Below are 26,078 nucleotides of genomic sequence, written 5' to 3' on the forward strand. Positions count from 1 at the left end.
ACATTGTTTTCTTGATTGATTTCTAAGCTCACCCCTGAACAGCTCACGCAGAAAATCAAGGTGCTACTACCTAGAAAGCAGGGAACTGGTGCTAATCAAGCAGGAACAGTGGACAGCCCGGACGGGACACTCTCTTCCTCCATCTGGAAGTGGAGAGAAGAGAAGGAGAGACACAGGTACAGAGACAGACTGAGAGGACAGACAGAAGGATAAAGAAAGTCTGGCCCCCCTGGCACAGTTCCTGCTCAGAGCTCTGCAGACGCAAAGAAAGGGATGCGGACTGGACACCTACGTGGTTAGACCCCTTCAGGCCTTCGCTTGGGGCCCAGGAGCCCCCAGACCCAGGAATCCAGCCTCTCAGCCCCCTCCTCCCTCAGACTCACAAGTCACAGTCCCCAGCCCCTCCCCGCTGCAGGTACCATGGCAACCAAGCCCCGCCCCCTCACCTTTCCCTCCCCCATACAGAACCCAGTTTCTGTTTGAATCTTAACTGAGTCTAACCAGTTCGTGCGTGAGACAGGGATGAGCGGAGGGCAAGTGGGGGCAGAAAGGGGATGACAGAGGGGAGGGCAGACCAGAGGCAGGGCAGAGGCAGCCAAGAGAGAGGAGAAATGAGGAGAGATGGAAAAAGGAAACTGGGGAGAGATGGGGAGAGAGGAAGGGAGGCAGAGAGGGTGAGGGGGTCAGAGAGAGGCAGACAACTATGAATAGAGGGAGGGACGGCGGGCGGGGGAGATTTTGGGGAAACTGTTAGAGCAGGAGCCTGGGGAGATGGAACCAGGGAAGGGGAGAGAAGTAGGGAGGAAGGGGGAGGAGAACGCAAGGGAAAGAGTGGAGACGAGATGGGGCGAGCGATTAGCAGTCAGGGGAACAAGATTTGGACAGAGGGAGACAGGGAGAGAGAGAGGGAAAAGAAGAGACTGTAGGAGTCAGGGAGAGGTCGAGGAAGAAACGGGGAAGCGAGAAAGAAGGAAGTGGGGCACGGAGGAGCTCCCCAAAGTTAAGGGAGCCGGGATCTCGACGTGGTCTCAGTCCTCCTCTTCCGTGTGGGTTCCCTGGGGCTTCGAAAAGGAAGAGGAGGCCGCAGGGGGCAGCAGGAACGGGGGTGGGTGGCCCAGTCAGAGATGTCCTCTCCACCCTCCTGAGACAACCCCCACCCGCCTTCCCAGGATGCAGCAAGATGTGGAAGCCCTGGGAGGCTCCACCATGGGCAGCCCCAGCATGCACAGGGAAGCAGGTACTGAGCCCCGTCCGTCTGTCTGTTTGTCTGTCTGTGCATGGGCTGGGGGGGTGGTTTTCTTCATGCACGGTGTCATAGCCCTGGACTGCAGTGTGGCCTCCAGTGCGTCGCTGGCATTCCGAAGAGACAGCCACCCAGACTCGCACGTCGACCAGATTCCTGAAGAGTAGTACCCATTGGGCCTCGCACTACATTTCCCATGAGCCTCTGCAGTTCCATGGGGACCCAGAACTACATTTCCCATGAATCTCCGGGGGCCTTAACTACTATTCACAGGCCATTATCTCCCCTAGACCCCTGCCCTGGTCCCTCACACTCTCCTTGTCACCCACACTGAGCTCAGCATCTTATCCAAAAGCCTCTCCTCCATGTTTGCCATCTTCTACTGGCTGCACCGCTGACAGAATCACTGGGCCAGAACCCAAGAGCTGCACCCCTCCATGCCCTCCATACCCATCGGTCCCCAGTCCCACCTCCCCGCCCAATGGCTCTCTCTGCCTCACCCCTGCCCCTCCATCCCACAGCCTCAGCTCACGTCTTACGCTCTTCCTTATGGACCCTTTCTCTATCTAATTCCCTGGTGTCTTGTTTCTCCCCTCCAACCATCACCACATGCCCCCAGAGGGTTCTTTCTGACCCCAGCGCTGATTCTGTCTCTCCCCTGCTCACAGCTCTCCGTTGTTTCTCAGTGCCCCAAGGGCAGAATCCCAGATCCTCCGCCTGGTGTTCGAGGCCCCGTGTGGCCGGACACCCGCGGACAACTTCAGGCTCATGTTCCACGGCTCCCTACTTGCATTCTCCTTTAGCACAGTGCATTCAATCACTCACTCATCCAAATGCATTCTGTAAGAATGCATTTGCCTATCAGGTAATAGAAAACTAGACTTAATGTAGTGTAAAAATAGGCCCTGGCTGGTGTGGCTCAGTGGATTGAGTGTCGGCCTGTGAACCAAAGGGTCATTGGTTGGATTCCCACTTGAGGCACATGCCTGAGTTGCAGGCAAGACCCCCAGTACAGGACGCAGGAGAGACAACCACACATTGATGTTTCTCTCCTCTTTCTCCCTTTCTTCCTCTCAGTCTGAAAATAAATAAAATCTTTAAAAAAGAATAAGAAAGTCATTATCTCACCCAAAAAAAGAGCCCACAGGTAGGGCTTGGTTTGGTTGAGTGAGTAGCCCAATGATATCATTGAGAACCCCATATCTACTTCCAGGCTTTTGTGGTCCAAGGAAATATTCCCTTTGCACACCAGCTAACCTCATGGTCACAAGATGGCTGCCAGAGTACCAGGCATCACTCCTGGAGGTCTTCATCTTAAGAACTCCCAAATGATTACTTCTCACATTTCAGTGTTGAGCACTCACTCACCTGCTCGCTCTTACTCAGTGGGTGGCAAAAGGAATGACATCATCATGGTTCTTTTAGTCAGTGGTCCTCGACTTTAGCTACCCATCAAGTGGGAGGATTAAAAAAAAAAAACAACCTATACCCAATCCCCATTCAGATCCAATTTAACCTAAATCCATAGGACTGGAGTCTTAGCATCTATATATTTTGAATGTTTACTGGGTAATTATGAAAAATGCTGGGGTTGGAAGGCATTGATTTAAACCGGATGGAATATCCCTGAGGGAACCGGAGATCAGTGAGCCTCCCTTGAATCACGTGGGTGAAGAATGGACTCCCCACCTTCAACTGAGGGAAGAAGGACAGAAATGGCTGAAGGGGTCTCTTATCTGGGTGTCTTCTATAAGCACCTACTCTGTGCCAGGTGCTATACTAGGCGTGACGAATGCTCCGGTGGCAAAAGACGCCACTCTTCTATCCTCAGTTCCCTTTCAGTGTCTTTGAAGGACCCTTTCTTTTGGAGACCCCACCTTACACCATCTTTAACCTAGACCTAATCAATATAATTAATGTAGCCCTAGTCAGTTTGTTGGAGTGTCGTTCCATGTCCCGAAAGGTTGCGGGTTCGATCCCTGGTCAGGTGTGTATAGGAAGCAACCAATCGATGTTTCTCTTTTACATGGATCTTTCTCTCTCTTTCTAAAGTCAATAAACATATCCTTGGGTGAGGATTAAAAACATACATATATTATACCTATACTGTATATATTTAATGTATAGTTCTAGGAAGGCTAAGTGGAATTGAGTCAACCAGTTGGCTGGTTTTAAATATCAATATTTGCTCATGTTCAGCTTTGCTATTTTCTTTGTGGTATTTTGGAACCAAGAACACTTTTAGTTTATCAGGTTGCAAACTTTGGACTAGGCCATTAGGAAGCTTGTGGGTCCCAAGTGTCTTGCCTGTAAAGCCAAATGAGTGAAATGACCCAGCCTACTGGTATGCAGGGAGGTCAGACTTGAAACACATCATCTCATGAATAATTAATAACCTAAGAGGGTCATAAGTGCTCCCGAGTCTGGGGGCTGAAGAGAATTCTGGGAAGTTTCTGCAGATGACCACATTCTCTTTTGCTTAAAGACGAACATCCTGCCCTGGCTGGTGGGGCTCAGTGGACTGAGCGTCGGCCTGAGAAACAAAAGGTCTCCAGTTTGATTCCCAGTCAGGGCACAAGCCTGGCTTTCGGGCCAGGTCTGCAGTTGGGGGCATACGATACGAGAGGCAGCTCATAGATGTTTCTCTTACACATCCATTTCTCTTTCTCTCTCCCTCCCCCTCTCTCTAAAAAAATAAATAAATAATTTTAAAAAAAAGACCAATGTTCTGAGGCAGGAGAGGACGTGGGGAGTTCTAGTCACAGAAGGGCAGTGCTCTGGAATGCAGCCAATGGAGATGACCGTGCCTGCCTAGGCTTAAGACAACAGCAGGGTCAGATCATGTGTGGTCTCGTGAGCCACAGGGAGAACTTGGGGCTTAATTTGCCTCCAGGATAATCGGGATTCTCCAATTGAGAAGTCTTGGGAGGGAGTGGGTGGTATGATTGGATCTATATTTCAAAATGCTATTCTTCTGAGGTGACTAGAGAGAGGAAGTAGACAGGTGAGAGGCACGAGACTGAGGGGCTGGGACCACAGACTCTGGATCCAGACACCTCGATTCGTATCCTGATTCTATGACTTTGGGCTTTGGGACCTTGGGCAAGCCACTTAGCCCCCCTGTGCTTCTTTTTCATCATTGGTTAAACTACACCATCTCAGAACAGTTGCCGTGAGACAACTTTCGAAAGTGCTTGGCTTTTTTAAAGGGACTGTAGACTTGTAGTTCTTTTGATTGTCAAGCGGACAGATTCTAGAAGGAGACAACTGTGTGGGAGACTTGGAGGGCAGGCCAGTGTGGCTGGAGGAGAATGATCGGCAAGTTCAACAGGGGTGACCACACACAGGGCAGGTGCTTCTCAAAGGAGATCTTGTCAACATGCAGATTCTGATCCAGCAGATTTGAGGTGGCCCCTGAAATGCTATGTTCCCAACTATGAGTCTTGACCCTGAAGGCAAAAGGAAGGCTCTGAGGGTTGATAAGCATAGGATGCAGAGATGTGAAAATCTCCCCAGCTGCCCTTCTAGAACAAGTGGGAGGTGGAAGGATGGAGGTCAGAAAAGGGGGCTTGCTAAGGTACAAGCTACGACTTGTTGATGCCCCGAAGTCAAAGCCACCCAGAAGCATAGTTGTGACATAGCTGAGTGCTGGAAACAGCCTGTCCCGGCTCACAAGAGCCCATTGTTGAGTTTTGCAAACTGGCTGCTAAAACTGTGGGCAGCATGAGATTGGTTGTGGAGGAAGTATTGACATAATGCAGACTGACAAGCGCTGCAGTCTGTGTGTGTGGGGGGAGCACAGCACTGAATTTATTGACTTGTGATGAAGGAGACCCTAACACATGCAACATCTGAGTAAGGAGCGTCAGAGAAAATTTTACATAAGAGCTGGGAGGACTTAGATGACTTTGGGAGGGTTTGGAGAAGCAGGGCTGTGCCCTGGATCAGATGCTGGCAGAGAAGTGAATGGAGCTAACGCCCTGATTGGAAGAGAAGCAGCATCAGCTCTGAGCCAAGAGGGGGATGTTTGGTCATTTTTGTGGTTTGGGCAGTGCTCATATTTTGTTGTGTTGAAATATGATTCTGTGGTGATCTTATTTTTATCTTGGTCCATCGTGATCACAGAGTGGCCTTTGCAAATGTTAGTGTTCTGTGAAATTGTTGATGTTAACAGGAGGCTACCAGAGCCAGATTGGGATGCCAGGCCAGCTCCTGGCTGTCAGGGGCTGCATTCCACTTAGTTCAGCTGCTGTAACAAAGAGACCCCCAAGCACAATGCTGTTAAGAAGACAGTTTATTTCTCTCCTGTGTAATGGGAAGCAGGTGTTCCAGATGGATGAGACATGTTATCCCATCAGATGACTCAGGGACCCAGGTTCCCTCCATATTGTGGCTCCATCATCTTTAGCATGGTTGAAGCTGGCTCATATCTGCATCCACATTCTGGTTTAAGGGAAGCGGCAACTAGTGCCGATGAACAATCTTCTTTTAAGCAAATGACTCCAAAGATGCATCCTCATTCCCTCTAACATTGTGGGTGAGAACTTGGTCCCATGGCCATACCTAGCTGCAAGGGAGCCTGGTAACTGTTGTCTCTAGCTGGGTAGCCACGTGCAGGTAAAACTCCAGGATTGTAGAAGAAGGGGAAAATGGCTTATGTGGGGCAACTAGCAGCTAGCCATAAAGAACCAGTTAGCTGACTGTGGGGTTGTCTAGACGGGCACAGATTTGAGAGCTGTTATCAGTCAAGTTCCAATCAGAAGGCTGTTTCTGAGAGTGTTGGAAAAACCACAAGCTGGATTCAAGTGATGCTGTTGGAGCAAACTGACATTGTCAAGAAGTGAGGCTGGGGTGACTGCAATGGGAAGCAAAGAAAGGTCAAGTCCCTTCCTCTTCCTCCTGCCTTTCAGTCCCCCTCCAGCACCACCTTGAGGTAGACCCTACAAGGAATCTAGTAAGAACCTAGGTGTCAGAGACAAAACAGGGTTGGTAGAGCCTGGTGTGGAAGGGTGGTGTTTGAAGCTGAAAGACAGTAGCTTAATAACAAGAGCTATTCTGGGGGTGGCATGGACAACATTCGGTGATGCCCAGTTAAGTGGAATAATGTGTGAAGAGTACTCAGGGCAGCTGACGCTGGGTTCTCCATCTCCAGAAGCCCTCCTTGTGGACCTCGAGACCTCAGAAGAGACACAGGCTTGGAGCCTGGGCAGGCCCACCAAGACCTCGTGAGTGATCCCCTGCCCCATGATTTCTGACCTCAGCTCCCTGGAGTGCGATGTCAGTGACCCCTGGCTTTGGAGGTCCTTGCCTACTCACTCTCTCCCCAGGAAGCAGTACCTGCGCCGGGTCCTTGCAGAATATGAGGCACTAGACCGAGAGCTCCCGTGCATCCGCAAGTTCCCCATGCCACCCACAGCCCAGCCCCTCTGCCTGTGCATGGAGACCTTGGTGAGCAGCCCCCAGCCTTTGTGGCACTGGGTGGGATAGTGGAAAGTGCACAGTTATGGAGCCAGGTGGATAGAGTCCAAATCCAGGGTCTGGGGCTTACCAGCTATGGGCTTGGCACCTTGACAGGTTGCTGAAAATTCACTGTGAATTTGTCAGACTCAGTTATCAAATGTATCACTGCTGATCCCAGAGGGGCAGAGAGATGGAGAGATGGAGGGATACAGAAGAGGAGAGATTGAAACACAAAGAGCCGTGGCTGGTGTGGCTCCATGGATTAAGTGCTGGCCTGTGAACCAATGGGTCACTGGTTCAATTCCCAGTCAGGACACATGCCTGCATTGCAGGGCAGTAGGGGGCATGTGAGAGGCAACCACACATTGATGTTTCTTTCCCTCGCCTCTTTCCTCAGCAATTTTGTACACTATAATTGATGTTTCTCCTGCCCTTCCCCTCTTTCTAAAAATAAATAAATAAAATCTTTAAAGAAAAAAGGCAAGGAGAAGGGGGACTGAGGACAAAGGGAGTCCTGCTAATTCATCTACGATGAAATTCCGTAAACTTTACAGATACAGCAAAAACATAACAATGTCCCATGTTTTTAGTAGAGTCAGGTGACTTGGTCACTCAGTGTACAAATCCTTTGGTAATCCCTGACCTCAGTCAGAGGATGTATCTCAGTTAGGGTCTCACTCGTGAGAAGAGTGGACATGAATGGGACATTGACTGTGTGCCCCTCAGCTGATTTGGGTGGCTTTACCCCAACACAAGGATTGCTGTCATTGTTTTAGGGATCAATCCACACCCATTGCTCCTCTTCCTTATGGCTTTGAACATGGACCCCTCTCTCCTCCCACATACGCACCCAAGGCTTGCCTTCCTGGAGGAGACCAGTTTCACAACTTCAGTTTAGTTCCTCAGCAATTTTATACCCTATGACCATGGCATCATTACCTTTGACATGCTGAAAATGGGATGGTGATTAATATATATTTCTGAATGTTTGAGAGATTCGCCAGAAGTCAAAACCCCCTAGGATCCTTAGTTTTTGACAACTGAACGTTCCTTAAAATGCTAATATGAATACAAAAAGAAAAGCATGCAACTTAAATTCTTTCAGAAATCTCCAAGAGCTGCGAAAAGCTTGCCATCTAATGCAGCTTGCAGCAAAGCTGGCCAAATTGGTGAATCATTCAGCCAACTGTTCATTGACTTTTGACAAATCAGCTTGGTGAGAATTGATTTTTTTTTTTTTGGAGCATGACCCTGAATGACAGTAGATGACTTTCTACCTGAGAGATGCCTGTCCTCCCTGCTCTGCCAAGAGGGACAGGACGCTTTGATCAGGTGTGATACTTGCCCTTGAAAGGCCACCTGGGATTCTGGCAAGTTCTGCAGATAGGGTTTAGGGTGGGGACTTCCGAACCCGGAGTGAACCCGCTGTCATGGGCTGAGGTTCTCTCTGACTTCCCAGCCCGAGGAGGACCTGACCCACCTGGAAGTGCTGGAGGCACTGGAGGCCGAATTACCCGGGGCCTTGGAGAGCGGCCGCGTGAGCAGCATCCGCTTTGAGAACATGAATGTCATCTGTGGGACTGCGGGGCGCAGGGACCGGTGAGCCCGCGGCTACGAGGGGACCTGGAGCGACCGGAAGGAGTGGGGCAACGGAGAGCCAGTGCGGGACCCAGAGGGCCCGTGAGGGGCGGGGCTTAGGGCGGAGAGGAGGCGGGGCCGTTGAAAGGTGGTGTCCAATGAGAATGCGGGGAAGAGGCGGAGTCAGGGCTAAGGGATCTAGTGGGCGGGCCCTGGAAGTTTAGTTAGTGGGGGTGGGGCAGGGCCTTGAATGACTCAGAAGAGCAGAGTTGATGTGGGGACCGGTTGACAGGGCTGGTGGTAGGCACACGGAAGGGGCGGAGCCGAGAGTGGGCGTGGTGAGGGTCTAGGGCCAGGTGAGATCAGAGAGAAAGCCTGACCTGGAGGTGATGGGACTTTGATTCAGGTGAAGACGAAGACAAGCCACACCAGGGGCGGCGGGGGGGCGGAGCCTGGACTGAGGGCACCTTAGGGGCGGGGCCAAGAGATTGGTGTGTAGTTGGGTCCAAGTCCAGGAGGGATGGATGTTATGGGCATGGGCTTGAGAATCACACTAAAACGGTGGGGTTAAGTGAAGGAGAGGGACCTGAAAATGCTGGGTGAAGGTCTGGCCTTGAGCGCAATCTCGAAAGGGCAGTTTGACCGCGATTAGAAGACAAAAGCAGGCCGAGAAAGAAGACGGGTTCTAGAATGACCCAGGTGAGGGTCGAAGGATATAGGTTGATCTTGGAGAGAGGCTTAGGGACGGGGAGATGGGTTGAGGGACCTGAGTCGGTAAACGCACAGAGTCCAGGCAGGGACATTTCGACAATCAAAGGCGGGGCTGAGACCACCAGCGATTACCCTTCCGTGTCCACCCGCCCCTCTTCTCTTGGCTCGACCCCTTGCAGGTGGCTCATCACGGTCACGGACTTTCAGACCCGCTCCCGCCTGCTGCGCTCCGGGCTCCACCTCCGCGGGTCAGCGCACCCGCTAGCTCGCCACGACGAACTGCTGCTGAGCGATTACCGCCTGCACCTGCGCCGCTCCCTGGTCCGACGGCGCATGCTCGAGGCTCTGGGGGTGGAGCCGACCGAGGAAGACTGACGTGTGGGGACGGGCTCCGGCTGCGCTTGCGCAACGCCCAGCTGGTTCGGGCGATTCACGCGGAACCCGGGAGGAAAGGGGGCGTTGCCTCCCCAGGAAGGAGGCGGGGCCAGCTCGAGGGGGTGGATACTGTGAGTTTAATTATAAAGAATGACCTGGTACAAAAGCCATTTCTCTCTGCAAAATCTTGGTGGGGAGTCAGGGGAGATGATGGGGGGGTAGGGACGAAACCCCATAATATAATCCCGCTTTACTAATCTTCCCCCAGTCCCTGCAAATGGTCGCCTAGGTCCCAATCCCTTGAGGGATGAACTGAGGCCCGCGAGAGGGAGGACCTGGGCGCCGGGGCTTTCAACCCGTGTCGATCCCTGTCTCAGCGAGAACCAGAGGTCCTCATGCTCCCCACTCCTGTTCCTCCTCCTCACCCCTCCCCTTGGAAGACAATTCTCCGGGCTTTTATTTCAGGTTTTTTTTTTTTTCTGGATTTTTTTTGTGAGTTCTAGGGTACTTTTTTCTTTTTTGCATTTTCTTTTGTTATTGTAACTCTTTTTGCTTTGTCTCTCCTCTCCGCCCCGCGCTGCACCCCCATCCAGTCCCTTTCCCCTCCCCACCCCGACTTCTCCTCCCCCCCCACCCCCTACACCCTCCCCAACCCCGCGGCACCCATCCAGAATGATCAAGCCCTTGATAGACAGGCGCCGCGCAGGCCCCCTGCGGACGGGGGCATCCGACAAGGGGGAGGGGGCGGGTAGGGGCCCAGCGCGACCTCCGCCCCCTCGTTGCCACCCCTCCCCCCTCCCACGACCCTCCCGCAAGGTTCCCCGCAGATCCCTGACGTGGTGAGGGGAGAGGGCTGCAAGCACCCTCCCCCCACATGGACGGAGCCCCCCCCTCGGGGGTGGGGGGCAACAGAGGGGGAATGGGCTTGGGGGAAGGAGGGGGAGCTCCCTTCTTTGGCAGCTGAACATGGGGGGACCTGAGGGCGATGCCCTCCCCCCTTTACCCACAGTAGGGGAGGGGGCTACCCAGGGGAAGGGGTGGTTTTAAAATTTCCAAGCCCCAGGAATAAAGGGAGGGGGGAAGCGTGCGGGAAGAAGAGCCATGCTGGAGGGAGGAGTTTTTGGGGAAATGGAAGTGCAGGGGGCTGGGGGTCTTCGTGCAGAATGGAAAGACAGATGGCCCAGGAAGGATGAGAGGAGAGAGGATGTGCAAGAGAGCAAAGGCTGGAGCAGGGACAGGAGGAAGCACGGTGAGCAAGACGGGAGTGTGCGTAGGGTCCTCGCTCGCCAGAAAGAGAAAAGGGCGCAAAGGCGGGAGAGAACAGGCAGACGGGGGCTGGCCCCGCAGGGGCTGTTCCTTCACGGGGATGGAAAACGAACCTGCCAGGGAAAGAAATCAAAAAGTGCAGGCCAAGAAGTGTGGAGGGAGCTGAGTGTGCAAAAGGCAAGAGGCGGCAGAGTTCCCCGGGGAGATGGAGAAAGTGTGCCCAGGAGCTGAGAAGAACGAGTAGAAATTCAAGTGCGCAGCCAAGCCACAGGGTGCGAGAACATCGCTAGAGCAAAGAAAAAGGCTTTGAAAGAGCAGCGGGAGAGCTGGGGAGGATGCACGTGGGAGAGTCTGCAGGAAGGTCCACAAAGGAGTCGATGGCGATGGACAAAGACTTGGAAAAAGAGGGCGCAGGGGAGCGGGAGCCTGGCAAGGAGGAGAGGGAGGAGCGCTCGAGAGAAAGTTTCTGGGGAACAAGTGTGCAAGCCATGTGGTAAGAGGTGACTGAGAGGGGGCGGGGAGAGGAGGGGCACTGGAGTATCACCGTGACCGGCAAAGGTGGGGGGGAGTAAGGATGTTGGGGTTCAAAAATAAGAGGCAAAAGTGCTTAAAGAAAATGCAGTCAAGTGTGTTTGGAGAAGTGCGTGGACAGCGAGTGTGCAAGGGTTGAACGAAGAGAAGGGTGTTCCACAGGATGAATGTGTGCACAGAGCTTGTGAGGGGGTCAGGGAAAGGGTATCCCAAGTGTGTCTGCAGCAAGGGCCCAGAGATTTTCAGAAGTGGGGTGTGACAGGGTGGACGCGGAAGGAAGAGCGTGTGAGCAAGAGTTGGAGAGAACGGGGTGGGGGGGGCGGACACGGCGTGTGGGAAAAGCAATGCCAAGTGTGCGAGGGAAACAGCTGAGGGGGCCTCACAGGACGGAAGCGAGGGTGGAGTGTGCAAGACAGCGAGAGGGCAAACTTGTGCAAAATTGTAGCCCAGGGAGGGGAGAGAGGCAAGCAGGCGTGCAAAGGAGCGTGCAAGAGGCTGGGAGGGGGTGCTGTGTGTGCCAGGGGCAGGGGAAGGTGAGGGAACAGAGGGGCCTGGAGAGGGGGGAAGGGTTGTTAGAGGGGCGGCAGGTGGTGGAATCTGAGGGCACCCCCTTCCCCTGCGGCCTGGGGGGGTGACCCCCCCATCCAGTCAGGCTCAGGGCTGGCCCTCTATGGCTCTGTCTGTCCCCCCCTCCCGGAATCGACCCTTCCCTCCTTCTCCATCCCCTCTGAGATTTCTCCCATTCCCACGCCCTCCGCTCCCAGCTCCACACACACACAGTCTAGTATCAGCTGCCCCCTCCTGTGAGGTGCAAATGTCTGGCCGGAATCAGGCCACCTGGTGACCTCCAGCCTTGGGAGATGAGGGCAGGGCACAGTTTTAGCAGAGTCCCTGGCCCAGGGAGAGAATAAGGGTCAGGGGTCAAAGGTCCAGAGGCCAGCGGGCTCAAGGGTTCGGTGGACGGGCTGGTCCGCCCGAGCCAGCCATCACCTCTCCAGGAAAAATTTGAGAGCCCGGTCGATGTTCATGCGGTGGCCCACCCTGGTCACGCCCAGATCGACGTAGTCCTCCTTGGTCAGGGCGGGCAGGTGGGACCCATCGATCTCGTGGTCTAGGAACCGGGCCCGGTGCTCAGCCAAGCCCAGCCACTCGAGCCAATCAGCCACGTCGAACTTGGTCCAGAACCCCAGAGGTTTCGCGCCAAACGGCTTGTCGGGGGGCAGCGAAAGCAGGCGGGTCGGCGAGAGGGAGCGGGAGGCTCCCGACAAGGCTCCACCAAGCCCCCCGGACATCCCCGGGTGCGGCGGCACAAAGACAGGGGCGAAGGGGTCAGCCGAGCCTCCTGCCCCTCCGGTGGGAGAGCCGCGGAGGTCGAAGAGGCCCGGGTAGAGGGGTCCAGAAGGCAGGATGGGCAGGGACGAGGGCCGGGGCGCAGGGCTGACCTTGTGCTCCGAGGCGGGCAGCAGCGAGGGGCTGGGCGCCCTGCGGAGCAGAGGCGGCCGCATCTCGAATTCCACACCCTGGAGGTGCCGGGTGGACGTGGAGGAGGAGGCTGAGGGTGAGGTGGCCCCGGGGGCCGCAGCAGCTGAGTGGGGGACCCCGGTTCCTGTGGGGAGTGGCGGCAGAGGTGGTTTGGGCCAGTTCTGAAACAGGCTGCTGACCGGTTTGGAGAGGAGCGAGGACTGGGAGTCTTCCGAGAGTCTGGAATGTGACAAGGGGGCGGGGTGGAGGAGAGGGGTTTGGGGGGGTCGGGGGCCGGGTGAGAAACCGGAAGAGAGGAAGAAAGACATAGGGCGGGGGGTGGAGAGATGGAGAGGAGAGATGGGCCGAGATAGAAGGAGTGAGGGGGGGGAAGATGGATGCCAGGACAGAGATGAAGGGAGAGAAAGATGCCAGGACAGGGAGAGGGCGACAGTCAAGAGAAATGAAAGAAAAAGAGACATTAAGTGATAATAATAATAATAGTCACCACTTACTGACGCTCATGTGTGTCAGGCATTGTTCTAAGTGCTTTACAGGTTGCATCTCAATTTAATCCCCGCGGCAGCCCTGGTGCAGGTTACTATTATTATCATCATCATCGTCATCAGCAGCACAGAGAGGTTAAGTAACTTGCCTAAGGACACACAGCCAGGAAGTGGCAGAGCCCGTTTATATGGCACCGAAGTCTGAGCTCTTCACCACTATTCTAAACTGCCTTTTGGGTTATGGCCAGTCACAGCAGAGTGGAAGACAGGGAGACGGTGGGAGAGGAACAAAAAGAAGGTGAGCGTTCGGGGGGTAGAGAGAGAGAGAGATGGAAGGGGGCAGGGAACAGAGAGAGAGAGAGAGAGATGAGGAGAGGGAGATGAAAGAGAGAAGAAACAAGGGGAGAAAAAGGTTCCCCTCATCCCTTTAGCTCCCTCCAGAACAGTCCAGCCTCAGGGCCTTTGGACTGGATGTTCCCTCTGCCTGGCTCACTGCTCCCCCCAAATAGCTGTGCCTTTGCTCCCCTCCTCTGGTGTGTACTCATCTCACCATCGAGACTTTCTCTAACCATCCCGTACTTGTATCCCCGCAGCCCCGGTGACTGAAATTGTCTTGTTGTCTGGCCCCTACCTGTCTCATTAGACTATGAACTCTACGAGGGTAATGTTCTGCCCATCTTGTCCACTGAGGGGCCCCTCTCACCCATAACAGCTCTCAGCGCATAGTAGGTGCAAAACCAGCGATGGTTCGGTCGTCACCTAAATCCAGCATCCTTTCCTCTACCCAGAATACTTAGGAATTCTCAGTGAGCTGCCCCTGAGATCTCGAAGGCCTGATAAGGCCACATTCAAATAGCAACCATAAGGCCATCAGGCCTTCAGACAGAATCAGAGTGAGCTCTGCAGATGGACAAGGGGATTAAAAAACCTGCCTTTGCTCTCTCTGCGTCCGGATCAGACATTTGACGCTACTTTCCTCAAAACCAAGTCTTGAATGAACTTGAACTCTGTGGCAATAGCGGCTGGCTAGCTGCTTTGGAAAACTTCCGCATTCTACATTTCTCCTCCGTCTGTATTCGTTGGGCCCCTCCCCCTCATCTCATGTTATAACGATGGTCTCAAAAACTCTTTTAGGTGGGTGCTATGCTGCCCCCCTTCTACAGAGAGGTGGGCTCCTTGGCCTCAGGTCCCCCAGTTAGAAAGTGCAGGGTTGGGACCAGAACCACAAGAAGCCCAGCTCCAGAATCACTCGGGTAACCACTGTGCCCCGAAGCATCTTGTCTTGAGCCACAGTGGGCTCAAGGGCCGTGCGGATTTCAGGGATCTTCAGAACTGACAACCCGCCAAGGAACCAGACATCGGCAAGTGGGGCTCCAGCCTCCTTTGTTAATAAGTCTTTCTGTCCATCATGGCATGTGGGTTGTCATGGTGATGGGAGGAGACCACAAAAGCTACTGAGATAAAAGGAAGTTTAAAAGCACCTGAAAGCATGGTTCTTTGAGGGCAAACTTCAGCGAGCCAGCCTGGTTTCTGTTTTCTAGCACGGGGGGACCCCAACGGGACACAGCTACGGGGAAGGTGGACTCTGGTCACCCAGAGCATCGGCCCTTCGCTGCCAATGACCAGCCCCTGCTCACCTCTGCCGCTGCAGGGAGGAGGTCCTCTCCGGGATGTAGGTGGCTCCCCCGTGGTGGCTGTCCCCGCTGCCCCCGCTGCCTCCCCGGGCCCAGGGCAGGGCGCCACCAGCTGCTGAGGACCCCCCAAACTGCTGAAGCTTGGAGCTGAGTTCGCTGATGATGCTGGCTTTTACTGTGGCCAAGGCTGAGGCCTGAGGCGGGGCCAGGGGCCCGGGCAGGGGTGGCGGCGGCGGGCCCGGGCCCTCCTCCCAGGGTAGCAACTTCCGAGGCAGGGAGGAAGAGGACGGCAAGGGCACGGGTGGGCCTTCCGGCTCTACAGCTACCGGACCCCCGGCCACGCCTGCTGCCGAGGGTCCCGAACAACCACTCAGGGCCAACAGGCCGTCGGTGCCAGCCCCTGTCACGGAGACGGTGGGGCTCGTGGGGGTGACCGGGTCGCGGAGTCCCCCACTGGGGGCTGGCCTCAGGCCTCCGCCGGCCCCCAGGGCCCGGCCTCGGAGCTTAGAAGGAGTCATGAGCTGTGGGGGGTAGGGCGGGCCAGGAGTACCGCTCCCCCCAAAGGCCTGGCCATCCAGGTAGGCCACGTACGTGTCCAGAAGCTCCGGTCCGCTGGCCACGCTGGCGGCACCTCCGCCGCCGCCGCCCCCTGCACTGCCACCTCCTTCGGCAGACAGGCTGCTCAGCGTGGACGCGCTGCTAATGGTCTCCAGAGGGTGGTCACTGCTGCTCCGACTGTCCACCTCCTCGATTCCAGAGTCCGTGCCGGGGGGAGGGTCTGGCCCCGGCTGCGGGGCGGGGGCCGCCGGGGCGGCGGGGGCGGGCGGGCCTGGCTGCGGGGCGTCCCCAGGAGCCGCGGGCGCCCCCTGGGTCAGCGTGGCCACCTCGCTGTCATAGGAAGTCAAGCTGGATGCGGTGGAGTCCAGGGTAGCAGGGGCGGCCGCGACGGCAGGGGTCGGCACAGGGGGCAGTGGGGTGGTCGGGGTGGGCGGGTCCGGCAGCGGGTGCGGAGGCCCTGGGGTGAGGGGCGACTCGGGCTTCTCGAAGCTGTTGGAGAACTCCAGGGGCGGGGGCAGCGGCTCGGCGAAGAGGAACTCGCCGTCTTCCACGTCCACCGACGGGGCGGGGGGCGGCAGGACCAGCAGGGGCAGCCCGTTCTCCTCACTGCCCCGCGGGGAGGTGGGCGAGGGCGGCAGAGACCGGCGCGGGCTGGGCGGCGGCACCCCGGGGCCGTCCTCCGACGGGGGGCCCCTGCCACCCGCCCCGCCGGCGCGCGGCTGGCAGTTCTCCAGGAACCGCACGTGTAGAGGCAGCCGCTCCGCGTCCTCGGGGGCTCCCGACCGCCAGGCCTTGCTCACCGCGGGGTGCGCGGCGGGCGGCTCCGGCCCCAGCTGCAGCAGCAGGGGCCCGACCCCGGGGGCCGTGGGGGGCAAGCGGTGCAGCAGGGAGCGCCGCGCCGCCGGCGGGCTGGCCGTCAGGGGCTTCTCCTGGCCGCCCAGCCCCGCCCGGTACCCCAGCTCCCGGCGGGCGGGGTCCGGCGGGGAGGCGCCCCAGAGGCGCAGCACAGGCTCGTGGTGGGCGTGGGGCGAGTGGTGGTGCGGGGTGGGCGGCGGGGCCTCGTAGCGGGGCGACGGGGGCCTGGGAGGCGGCTGCGGGGCGCCCCCGCCCTCCGAGGACTCCTTCAGCGCGCGCTCGCGGGCCGCCAGGGCCAGCCCGAGCGGGGAGGCCGGGTCCAGGGCCTTGCCGGTCAGCGGGTGGACCAGCGGCCGCGGCGGCAGGAAGCTGGTGAAGGCGCTGCTGCCCCCGCTGCCCGCGTAGGCGCGGTTGGCGGCCGCGTAGCCCGCGTAGCCGCCGCCCGCGGCGCCCGCCGACTCCAGCCGGAGGTAGGGCTCGGCGGAGAACATGCCCTCGTCGATGGACTTGGAGTGGCGCAGCCGGGGGCCCGGGGGCGCGCCCGCGCCCAGCACGCTGTCGCCGCCCTCCTCGTCGCCCGCGTCGGTGGAGAGGAAGAGCGTGGAGCGCCGGCGCGCTTCGTTCTGCCAGCCCCCTTCCCGGCGGGCCGCCCCGACCAGCGCCGCTCCGAACTGGCTGGTGAAGTCGAGGGTGGCCGGGCCGCTGGGCGAGGCGGGCGTGGGCACGGGCGACGGCGACGGCGGCACCGGCGACATGGCCGGGGCGGGGCTGGGCGCCGCGGAGCCGCCGGCGGCCTCAGGCTGGGCCGGGGGCTCGGCCTCGGTGCTGCTGCCCTGGCTGCTGCGGCCGCTGCTGCTGGTGGACGGAGCCTTGATGATGATGGTGGGGATGGGGATGGAGTTCTTCTCCGACGGCGCGGCCGCGGCCGGCGGCGGCTGCGGGGACGCGGGGGACGCCGGCGAGGGCGCGGGCGGGAGGCCGCCGCCCTTCTGCGGCTCGCCCTCCACTTTGGTCTGCTTGACCAGCGGGCCCTTGCGCCCGCGGCCGGAGCGGGCGGGCACGTACATGGCCGCGCTGGCCGCCCGAGGGGGCAGCTGGAAGTAGCGCAGGGCCGGCGCCTGGGAGGGGCCGCCGCCCGCGCTGCCGCCGTGGTGCGACGGGGACGGGGCCCCGGGGGTCGGGCTGGGCCCGCCGCCCCGCCAGCCGCGCAGGCTCGGCTGGGGCCCCAGAGCCAGTCGGGGCGGGGGGTCGTCGGGGGAGCCGCCCGTCTCCATCTCCGGAGGGTGAGGGGGGTGGGCGTGGTGGTGGTGGGGCTGCGGGGGAGGGGCGTGGTGGTGGTGGTGGTGCGGCGGGTGGTGGTGCGCGGGGGGCATGGGTCCGCCGTGGTACAGGCTCTTCTCCCGGCCCCCGAGGCGGGCGTCGGGAGGGGAGGGCCCATCAAAGGAGGCGGGGGAGGAGGCCGGGAGGGGGCCGCCTGAGCCCGGGTTGAAGTGCCCGCCGCGCGGGGAGGGCGTGAGGCGGCCGGAGATGGAGGGGGCTGGAGGGGTGCTGTAGGGGGGCTCTGGGGGGGACGTGGTGGGAGGCGGGGGGATGTCCTCCGAACCAGGCACCGACAGGCTGCGGCTGAACTTCATGGTTGGGGGTGCTAGGTAGGGTCTGTCGTCTTCGGCAGCCCCTGGGAGGACACAGAGGAACCGAACCAGGAGTAGGGCGGGGTGGGGTGGGAGTCGCCCTGGTACCCTATCCCGTCGACCTACAATTGTCGGTTAAGTAGTAGTAATGATGATGATGATGATGATGATGAGGGCCTGCGAACCAGAGGATGTCGGTTCGATTCCCAGTCAGGGCACAGGCCTGGGTTGCAGGCCAGGTCCCAGCGAGGGACGCACGAGAAGCAACCGAACATTGATATTTCTCTCCCTCTCCTTTTCCCCTCTAAAGATAAATGAATAAAATCTGTTTAAAATTAAAAAAAAAATAATGGCACCCCTATATGGAAGACCTTCGCATGAATTAATCCAGAGCTTCTGCACCGCTGATACATCCAAACCAGCGTGTGCGCCACGCCACGCCACGCAGCACCGAGCAGCCGGGGAAGCAAAGGGGCCCGGGCGAAATTCAGCTGAACTTCCACCCAGGGCCAGGAGGGGGCGCCATTTCCAACCCACACAAAAGCACAGTGTTAGTCCTGGGGCTCGGGGCGAGCAAAAGCGGCTGGAGCCGGCAAGAGGTGCCACGGTTACGTGCATCCTCCCAGATTCCTTTTCGTGTATAGACAGTCAGGAGAGGCAATTGGCACGTCACACCCGTGGTTTCACAGACAGAACTGCTCAGCGTGAGGCTAGTGATTAAGAGACAGAGTCGACTGGTAGGTTTGGGATGTTCTGTAGACTTTATAGGTGGCCGATATTAGGCCAAGGATGAGATACAGGTAGACCTCACAGATGCAAGACACACACTGGTAGACTGGACACTGGGAGCCGAGGAACACTGGATCCAACCAGCAATGCGGCTGGAGGAGCGAGGTCCTTTGCCTGCTTATCAAGGGTCAGGGCTCAGTCTCTGACCCTCTTCTCAAGTCTCCGGCTACCCTCTCCCTTGACCCGTGTGTCGGCTTCATTCACCGCTTCTCTGCTGAAGGCTCCCACCCCTGCCTCGGGCCCAATCCTCTCACCTGAGCTCCAGGTTCCCATAGCTCAATGCCACCTCCACTTCATGTCTCACTGGCATCTCAGACTCAGCAGACCCCTGATGGAGCTCCTGATCTCATCCCGCCCCTGGTCTCTCCCAGCAAATGGCAGCTCAGCTCTACCTCAGGACCTTTGCACTGGCTGCTTCTGCTGCCTGGAATGCCTTTCCTCTGGAGATAGCCATGGCTCCATCCCCAAGGTGCGGCCCAAACCTGCCCCTTCCAGCACTTGTGATGCCTCTTATCCTACTTTACTTTTCCTATTTCCCCCTAGCACTTTGCACATTTAACATCCTATATAATTTCCCTTAAAAAAATCTTCATAACAAGTTGTCTGTCTTCCCCTCATGTAAGCTCCATGAGAACAGGACCATTTACGGCCTACTCTGCTCACTGACATATCCCCTGTGGTCTAACCCGGCATATAGTGGTGCTCAATAAGCATTTACAGGATGGATGGATGGATGGAGGAATGAATGAATGGAGTCAAGTATAAGACAGAAGGGTCTGTGACCAACTCAAATGCATCTAAGCAGGGGCAATAATCTCCCCATTTTCCAGATGCAGAGCCCTAGGCCCAGAGAAGTAAAGCCACTTGCCCCAGGTCACACAGCTGGGATGGATAAGAGAGAGGCCCTTATTCCTGCTGTGAACAGTCACCTTCCCAGCCTCCCCTTCCCCCGCCCGCAGCCCTGACAGCCACCCTTCCGGTGACATACCGATGGATTTTTGCCGGAGCATAAGCCCAGGTCCTGGAGGCAGGTAAGAAGGACGGTCATAACTTGGCTGTGAGCGGTGGTGGGGATCGAAGTTCGACTTTGGGGTGGCAGTCGGAGAAGGGAGAGAAAAGACAGCAGGAAGAGAACAGTCAGGCGGGAAGACTGGAGCCTTCCTTCCATATGTGGCCACTCCCCCCCTTCTCCCAGCTTTTGCAGGTGAGGAGAGGGTTCTGGAGCAGGTGGAAGGGGATTCTGGCAGAGGGAAAGGTTTCTGAGTCTGCACAGTGGGGAGAAAGGAAGGAAAAGAAAGATTTTTCAGTTGTCGCGGTTGGCTCTGAGTCCCATACTGTCACCCCACTGGGTACTTGTCTCCACTCCTGGAGTGACTGCCCAGCCCGAGTCACCACCATGGCCTGCCTGGATGGCTGTCGTAGACTCTTCCCTTGTCCTCTCCACCCCCACCCACCCCCTTCTGGTCTGCTTTCCACACGGGGGTCAGAGGGAACTTTTCGAAAAGTAATTCAGGTCATGCTACTACCCTGCTTCAAATCCGACAGCCGCTTCCTGCATTGGCTAGAAGGGATCTGAGTTCCCAGCGCCAGTCTTCACACCCCTCTGCTGCTGCAGACACTGCAAGCCCCAGCCCCGTCCCCCCAGGTCCACTGGACTGGGATGCTGTGCCCATCCCCAGCTGCGATGTCACCTGCCCTCTGCTCTGAAGAATCACCCACCCCCAAGAAGTGGGGATGTGCCCAAGCTGTTACATGACCCCACTTCTGGGGGCCACCTGCAGCCAATGACCGACTAGCAGGAAGGTCCACAGCAGGATTGACCCTTGAGGGCAATTCACACTCCAGAGCTGTCCAAGGGACCAGGCTGAACATGGGCTCCATCAGGGACCAGGTCTGCTGCCCTCTGCAGTCTATTGTGCCTCCCTTACTCCCTTACCATAACTGTGGTTCCCCCACAGTGAGCAGGAGATCCAGACTCAGTTACCCTGTTCGCTCCAGTCCCACCCGCACCTCCTTCCTGCTCGATCTGGTTGCACCATGCACCCCTCCCTCCGCTCCCCCCAGGCTCCGAGGTCCATCTGTGCTTTAGAAAACTTGCAAATCCGGATCTTCTCTCAGCAGTGGTTTCCTCGTTATCGTCACAGTTCCTTTCCATCTGTAAGTTCTCCACTCCACTGTCCCCTCCCAGCCACGGTCTACTGCATGTCCCTTGTCCTGCTTTGTCCCTGGCTCTTTTCTCTGACTGAGATGATCTCCTTTACTTGCTTATTGTCTGTCTCTCAGCCTAGACTATCAGCTCCCTGAAGGCACTGCATGTTACCCCAGGTAAGACTGGGGTACTGTCTTGAGGGCCCATGGTCCTTTTAGGGGAAATGTGTTCATTTCTTTTAAAATCAGAAAGGGAAAAAATATAATCAACCTGGACAATATTCATCTTTGTAGCAACACAGTCATAAAAATAGAGATTTTAAAACTTTTTTTTTTTTTTAAAGGAGGTCAAATCTCACAAAGGCAAAACTGCTAAAGACCCATGGAAGTCATGGATAACTGCTTCAGGATGGCAACTTCGTGGGACTCGTCCGCTGGGTCCTCAGTCCCTACACAAAGCCTGGTGCTCTTTAAGTTCCGGTCAAGTGAACAAGAGACTCAGAAGGAGCCCTGGCTGGTGTGACTCAGCGGACTGACTGCGGGACTGTGAAGTGAAGGGCAGCCTGTTCGATTCCCAGACAGGGCACATGCCTGCGTTGCCAGCCAGGTCAGGTCCCCAGTAGGGGGCGCGCGAGAGGCAACCACACATTTACGTTTCTCTTCCTTTTTTCCTCCCTTCCCTCTCTCTAAAAATAAGCAAGCAAACAAACAAACAAGTCCTCTTTTAAAAAGAGAGGCTCAGAAAGAGCCAATGTCAGGCATTGCTATTTGGTGGTTTCCCCTAATGAGGTACAGCAGTATCCCATTCTACACAGTCCCCCCAAAATGTAAATATTCTAAGGGAAGTGACTTTGGTTGGCTGGTTCACCCCCATACCCTCAGGGCCCAGTAGCAGGTCAGCACATAGTAGGTGATCGATAAATATTTGTAGAATGAAGGACTGATTGGGAGTGATACAAGCTCATGACGAGATGGGGGAGCGCCCTGAGGGCGAACCCCCAGTCCTGTTGGTCTGAACATCCCCACGAACCAGCAGCCAGTCAGCCCCAAGAAGGCGTCATGAAGCGTCTTCCGAAGGCATGTCATTTTGGCTGGTCTGCCCCGTTCTGATCTTCTCTGAGCAGAATTCTCAGCCTCCCAACTCTTCTCGACTTTGCTGCATGCCCTTCTCACACATCCTCCTTCAACCATTTCTCCCTAAGCCTCAGCTGAACATCCTGCTTGGTTTTCCATCCTTTGCTGCAGCTCGTGACGATCTATGTGGTATCAGGGAGCCCAACCCCGCAAAAAAGGGGAGATTGGGTGGTAATGCAGAGAAAGAGAGAGAGAGAGAAGGGAAGTGAAGGGAGTCACTTCTCTGCGACCCCCTTTGCCAGCTACTTTACGTATAAGTCCTCACTGAAGCCTCAGACTTGTGAGTTAGGGTTGGTTACACCCATTTCGGTGACAGTGAAAGATGCTGGGGGTCAGAGGAGAGGGCTCATGTCCTCGGTCAGCCAGCAAGAGGAGGTTATACAGCTCTTGGAGAAAGCAGCCTGGAGTGACTAGAAAATGCTACGGTTAAGTAAGAGGGAAGAAGGGTTAGAAGGGCAGAGAAAAGGGCTGGGACCTGTCAGAAAGGATGCAGGGACCGCTGAGGGGCAGAAGCCGGCTGGGAGAACACGGAGTACAGTCCATCCCGAAGAGGAAGGGCGAGGGGGTAGCTGGGAGGAGGGAAGGGAGGTGGGGGACGCATGGGCTGTGGGGCCTGTGGATGGATGTGGGGTCAGAGGGAGGGCTCCGAGGGACAGGAGAGGGGTCAGAGAGATAGAGGAGGAGTCCCGCGACAGGGCAAGAGAGCCGCTAACCAGAGAAGGTGCCGAGTGGGGAGAGACAGGCAACAGATTTACAAACGGACAGAGGGACACATCGAATTGGGAGGGAGGGATCAACTCATGGGTTGGCTTGACGTCATAAGGCGTCAGAGTGGCAGAGGAGATGTCAGACTAACAGAGGATCCATAATTGATTCTGAACAGGCGAACTGATCATCTGAGGGGTGGATTGACTCAAGGTGGGACAGGCTGACCTCCATCAGCACACGCGCAGCACCTGCTCCCGCGCCTACGAGGCCGCCAATCAGGACGCCAGGAGCGCGTGGCGTCATCGGCTGCCGGGCAGACTCCTCCCCAGCGAGTGGTCCAGAGGTCCGATGCCTCATTGACAGAGTAGGAGCCCTGGCGCCCAACGCCGGCTGGAAGCTGACCAGGGGCTGGGAAATTCGCGCCACGGAGACAGCCCCCGAAAGGGCTCAGGGGAGAGAGAAAGGAATGGGAGACAGATGGAGAGACAGACATAGACAAAGAGGGAGAGATGGGAAAAAGAGAGCGATGAGGGAGAAACGAGACAGAGATTCAAGTCCAGAGGGAGGAGAGACAGACATTGAGAGACAGGAGAGGAAAGTAGGGCCTCAGAGACCCTGCAACGGGGAGGGCTGAAGCTGTCCCCAGGGGAAGAAAGAGGCGGAGAAGGCAACCAAGAAGCTGTGACAAAAATAATCAGAGGGAGAAACCAAGTCCGGAGAAAGGCTGAAACCTGCACCCGTACAAAGACTGGGGGAGAGAGGATGGGCAGGGGACCCTCCGGCCTGCGGCGCTGGAGTCAGTGACCAAGTAGCAGAGACAAACAAAGCTACACCGAGGGGAGGCCAGATGGCTGGACAGCAAAGCCCTGGGAGGAGACAGAACCCAAGAAGCACCCTGACCCACCGTGGACTGGCCTGGGGTCTGTGCCCCCACTGTTGGCCTCAGGGGGTCTTCCCTAACCCTGTAAGTTTTACTCAGAGGTGTGTCTTTTAGGGAGGGCCGAAACCGCCCAGTTCTTAAGTTTACACAACAGTGGCATCTTGTACAGTAATTCTGCTCTTGCTCGCTCCTGGGCAGGTCTGATAAAAGAGGCCTTGGGGCCACACTGGGCCCCCCCGCCCTGCCCCCTCTGCTCTAGTGCAGAGGGTGCAAGAGGGAGACTGACGAGGGGATGAAATGGAAACAAACGGGGGATGGGGACACAGAGGACAAGGCCACACACCGAGAGAGAGGCTGTGGAGAGAACACACAGAAATGTCAGGAAGAGGCCCCTGCAGTGATGCAGGGTGAGGAAGATCAGGATGGCTGGTGGGAAGGGAAAGGCAGGACCCCAGCAAGAGAGGGCCCGGAGGAAGGGCCCAGAGGTAGGCCCCAGGGCCGGAGAGACAAGGGGAGGTCCCACAGGGGAAATGACCACCGGCCTCCAGGGCCCAGAGGGAAGGGAGCCCTCAGGGAAGACCTGGGCAGACAAAGTGGGGGCCAGCAGGCAGCTGCTGTTATCGTTGGCCAGTGTTTGGGCCCAGCCAGGGGCGTCTTTGGCGCCCAGAGGACAAATTCTGTGAGAGCCAGGATCTCTTTATGCAGAGAGGGGCTGGCACCATGGCCGCCTGGCACTTCATGGGGGCTCCAGACAGTCACAGATAAATGCTCTAATCTGTTACAGGAGACCCCGAACTGAGCCAGCTATGCATCTGCGGGGTCCCTGGGGCGCAAGAGTCACAATGGGGTCTCCAGTTTGTTATTTTGCGGCCGAGGGTGCTCACCATCTGTTGGGAACTTGCTGTGCTGGGAGCTGATCTCATTCATTCATTCTTTGGAAGAACCAGCAGGACCGACTTTGGTCCCGTTTTACAGAACAGAAAACTGAGGTGCAGAGAAATTAAGTAGCGTGGTCCAAGGAAGCTAGAGGAAGTCGGGATTTGGAAGCAGGTCTGCGGGCTCTATGGGAATCACCCAGGTGGTGATTCTTACCCTGACCTTGATGGTGGGCAGGTAGGCTCGGAAGACGACCCTAAGACCTCCAATTCCTTGAGCAACCAAGAGCAGGCGTGGAGTGAGAATCGACCACACAGAGGGTGCTCTGCCAGGCCCTGGGAGGGAACCGAGGACCCCCCAGCCTCTAAAAATGAAGGAAGTTCTCACAGTCTGGGCACAGAACGTCCCACCTGAGTTTGGTTCTTGTAAGAGTACCAGATCCTCCGGAGAAGGCTGTGCGCTTGCACGGGAGAGAAATTACATCTTTATCTTCACCATCCTCCAAGTAAAATGCAACATTTCCTCAATTAAAAATGTAGGTCACACACCGTGGTAGTGTTAGCAAGACCTGTGACTACATCCCCAACAGAAGTCACAGATATTTCCCTATCTCATCGCCGTGGTTGCAGTTCCTCAAAATAGTATTTTATGCTCCTTCTGTCCCGGAAATTAGAGTCGTTAAGATCCACCACCACTAGACCCTGCTGGCTAACAGGGCGAAAAGGAACTGGTGTTCCTGTACCATACATTTGCTTTTTAATAAAATACTTTGAAGCCCTGGCTGGTGTAGCTCAGTGGATTGAGTGCGGGCCTGCGAACCAAGGCATCGCAGTTCGATTCCCAGTCAGGGCACTTGCCTGGGTTGCAGGCCAGTTCCCAGCAGGGGACGCACGAGAGGCAACCACACATTGATATTTCTCTCCCTCTCTCCTTCCCTTCCCCTCTAAAGATAAATAAATTTTAAAAATCTTTAAAAAATATTTTGATAACTGTATTTCAGTGTAATTGGCTCCTTTCATTAGCTTAGGGATTTTAAAATGTTTTTTTAAAAAAAGGTTTTATTTATTTTCAAAGAGAGGAGAAAGGAAGGAAGACAAGCACCAATGTGTGGTTGCCTCTCATGTGGCCCCCACTGGGGGCCCACAACCCAGGCATGTGCCCTGACTGGGAATTGAACCGGTGACCCTTTGGTTTGCAGCCCATGCTCAATCCACTGAGCTACACCAGCCAGTGTTAACTTCGGTACTTTATTGTAGGCTTCTATAAGTGTTAATTCTCAACACTATGCTGGCCCACCAAAGAGGTCCACGGCCCCCATCCCCAGAAGCCGAAGAACCTAATTTTAGAGTAAATGGTCCCTTGGTCACCAGATGGAGGGTATGGACTGTGAGAGGAGGGGTTCAGAGACCAAGGCCAGAGAGCAGGGCCTGTGCAGAGAAGAAGGAAGTGCTCAGAGAGAGGTAGAGCCGAGTGTGAACACTGGAGGGCAGAGCTGGGGGACAGGGTGTCCCAAAGAAGCGACACAGGTCAGTGGGGCAGACACCAGACAGGGGCCAGCAGGGCCCCACTGAAGAACCACGGCTGAGGCTGGACCGTGGATCCAGCGGCCTGACTTCCCGGGTTGCAATCCTGGCTCATTCTCTGAGCCTCAGTTTCCCCTCTGTGAGTGGGCCACAGGGTGGTGCTAAGGCGTGAATGACGTGATTCGTGGGAAACGTACTGTCTAAAATACTA

At 56.6% G+C, this 26,078-nt stretch overlaps 2 protein-coding genes across 5 annotated transcripts in view; one reads left to right on the top strand and one right to left on the bottom strand.

Annotated features, from left to right (window-relative positions):
- Positions 1 to 1,170: 1,170 nt before the first annotated feature.
- Positions 1,171 to 9,393, top strand: CUNH19orf81 (chromosome unknown C19orf81 homolog). The gene is made up of 5 exons (XM_037148979.2): positions 1,171 to 1,237; positions 6,396 to 6,468; positions 6,571 to 6,691; positions 8,163 to 8,302; positions 9,172 to 9,393. The coding sequence occupies exons 1-5, from the start codon at positions 1,171 to 1,173 to the stop codon at positions 9,365 to 9,367; spliced, it is 597 nt and encodes a 198-aa protein (XP_037004874.2). The 3' UTR covers positions 9,368 to 9,393.
- Positions 9,394 to 10,039: 646 nt separating this feature from the next.
- The window catches only part of SHANK1 (SH3 and multiple ankyrin repeat domains 1), a 48,680-nt gene continuing 32,641 nt past the window's right edge, over positions 10,040 to 26,078 (bottom strand). For all 4 annotated transcript variants that reach the window (XM_053659724.1, XM_053659723.1, XM_053659721.1 and 1 more), the window contains 3 exons: positions 19,587 to 19,683; positions 14,769 to 17,853; positions 10,040 to 12,865 (listed from right to left, as the gene is read on the bottom strand). In XM_053659724.1, the coding sequence (XP_053515699.1) occupies positions 12,151 to 12,865; positions 14,769 to 17,853; positions 19,587 to 19,683 (3,897 nt within the window). In that variant the 3' untranslated portion in view covers positions 10,040 to 12,150. The remainder of the gene's footprint in view (positions 12,866 to 14,768; positions 17,854 to 19,586; positions 19,684 to 26,078) is intronic.

The sequence above is a fragment of the Artibeus jamaicensis genome, unplaced genomic scaffold (genome assembly GCF_021234435.1).
Source record: "Artibeus jamaicensis isolate MK-2021 breed Jamaican fruit bat unplaced genomic scaffold, CSHL_Jam_final scaffold_804, whole genome shotgun sequence".
Lineage (NCBI taxonomy): Eukaryota > Metazoa > Chordata > Mammalia > Chiroptera > Phyllostomidae > Artibeus > Artibeus jamaicensis.

Coding starts and splice junctions, on each gene's coding strand:
- CUNH19orf81 (XM_037148979.2), top strand. CDS start 1,171: ATGCAGCAAGATGTGGAAGCCCTGGGAGGCTCCACCATGGGCAGCCCC. Junction 6,469..6,570: donor GGCAGGCCCACCAAGACCTC/GTGAGTGATCCC, acceptor CTCTCTCCCCAG/GAAGCAGTACCTGCGCCGGG. Junction 6,692..8,162: donor GCCTGTGCATGGAGACCTTG/GTGAGCAGCCCC, acceptor CTGACTTCCCAG/CCCGAGGAGGACCTGACCCA.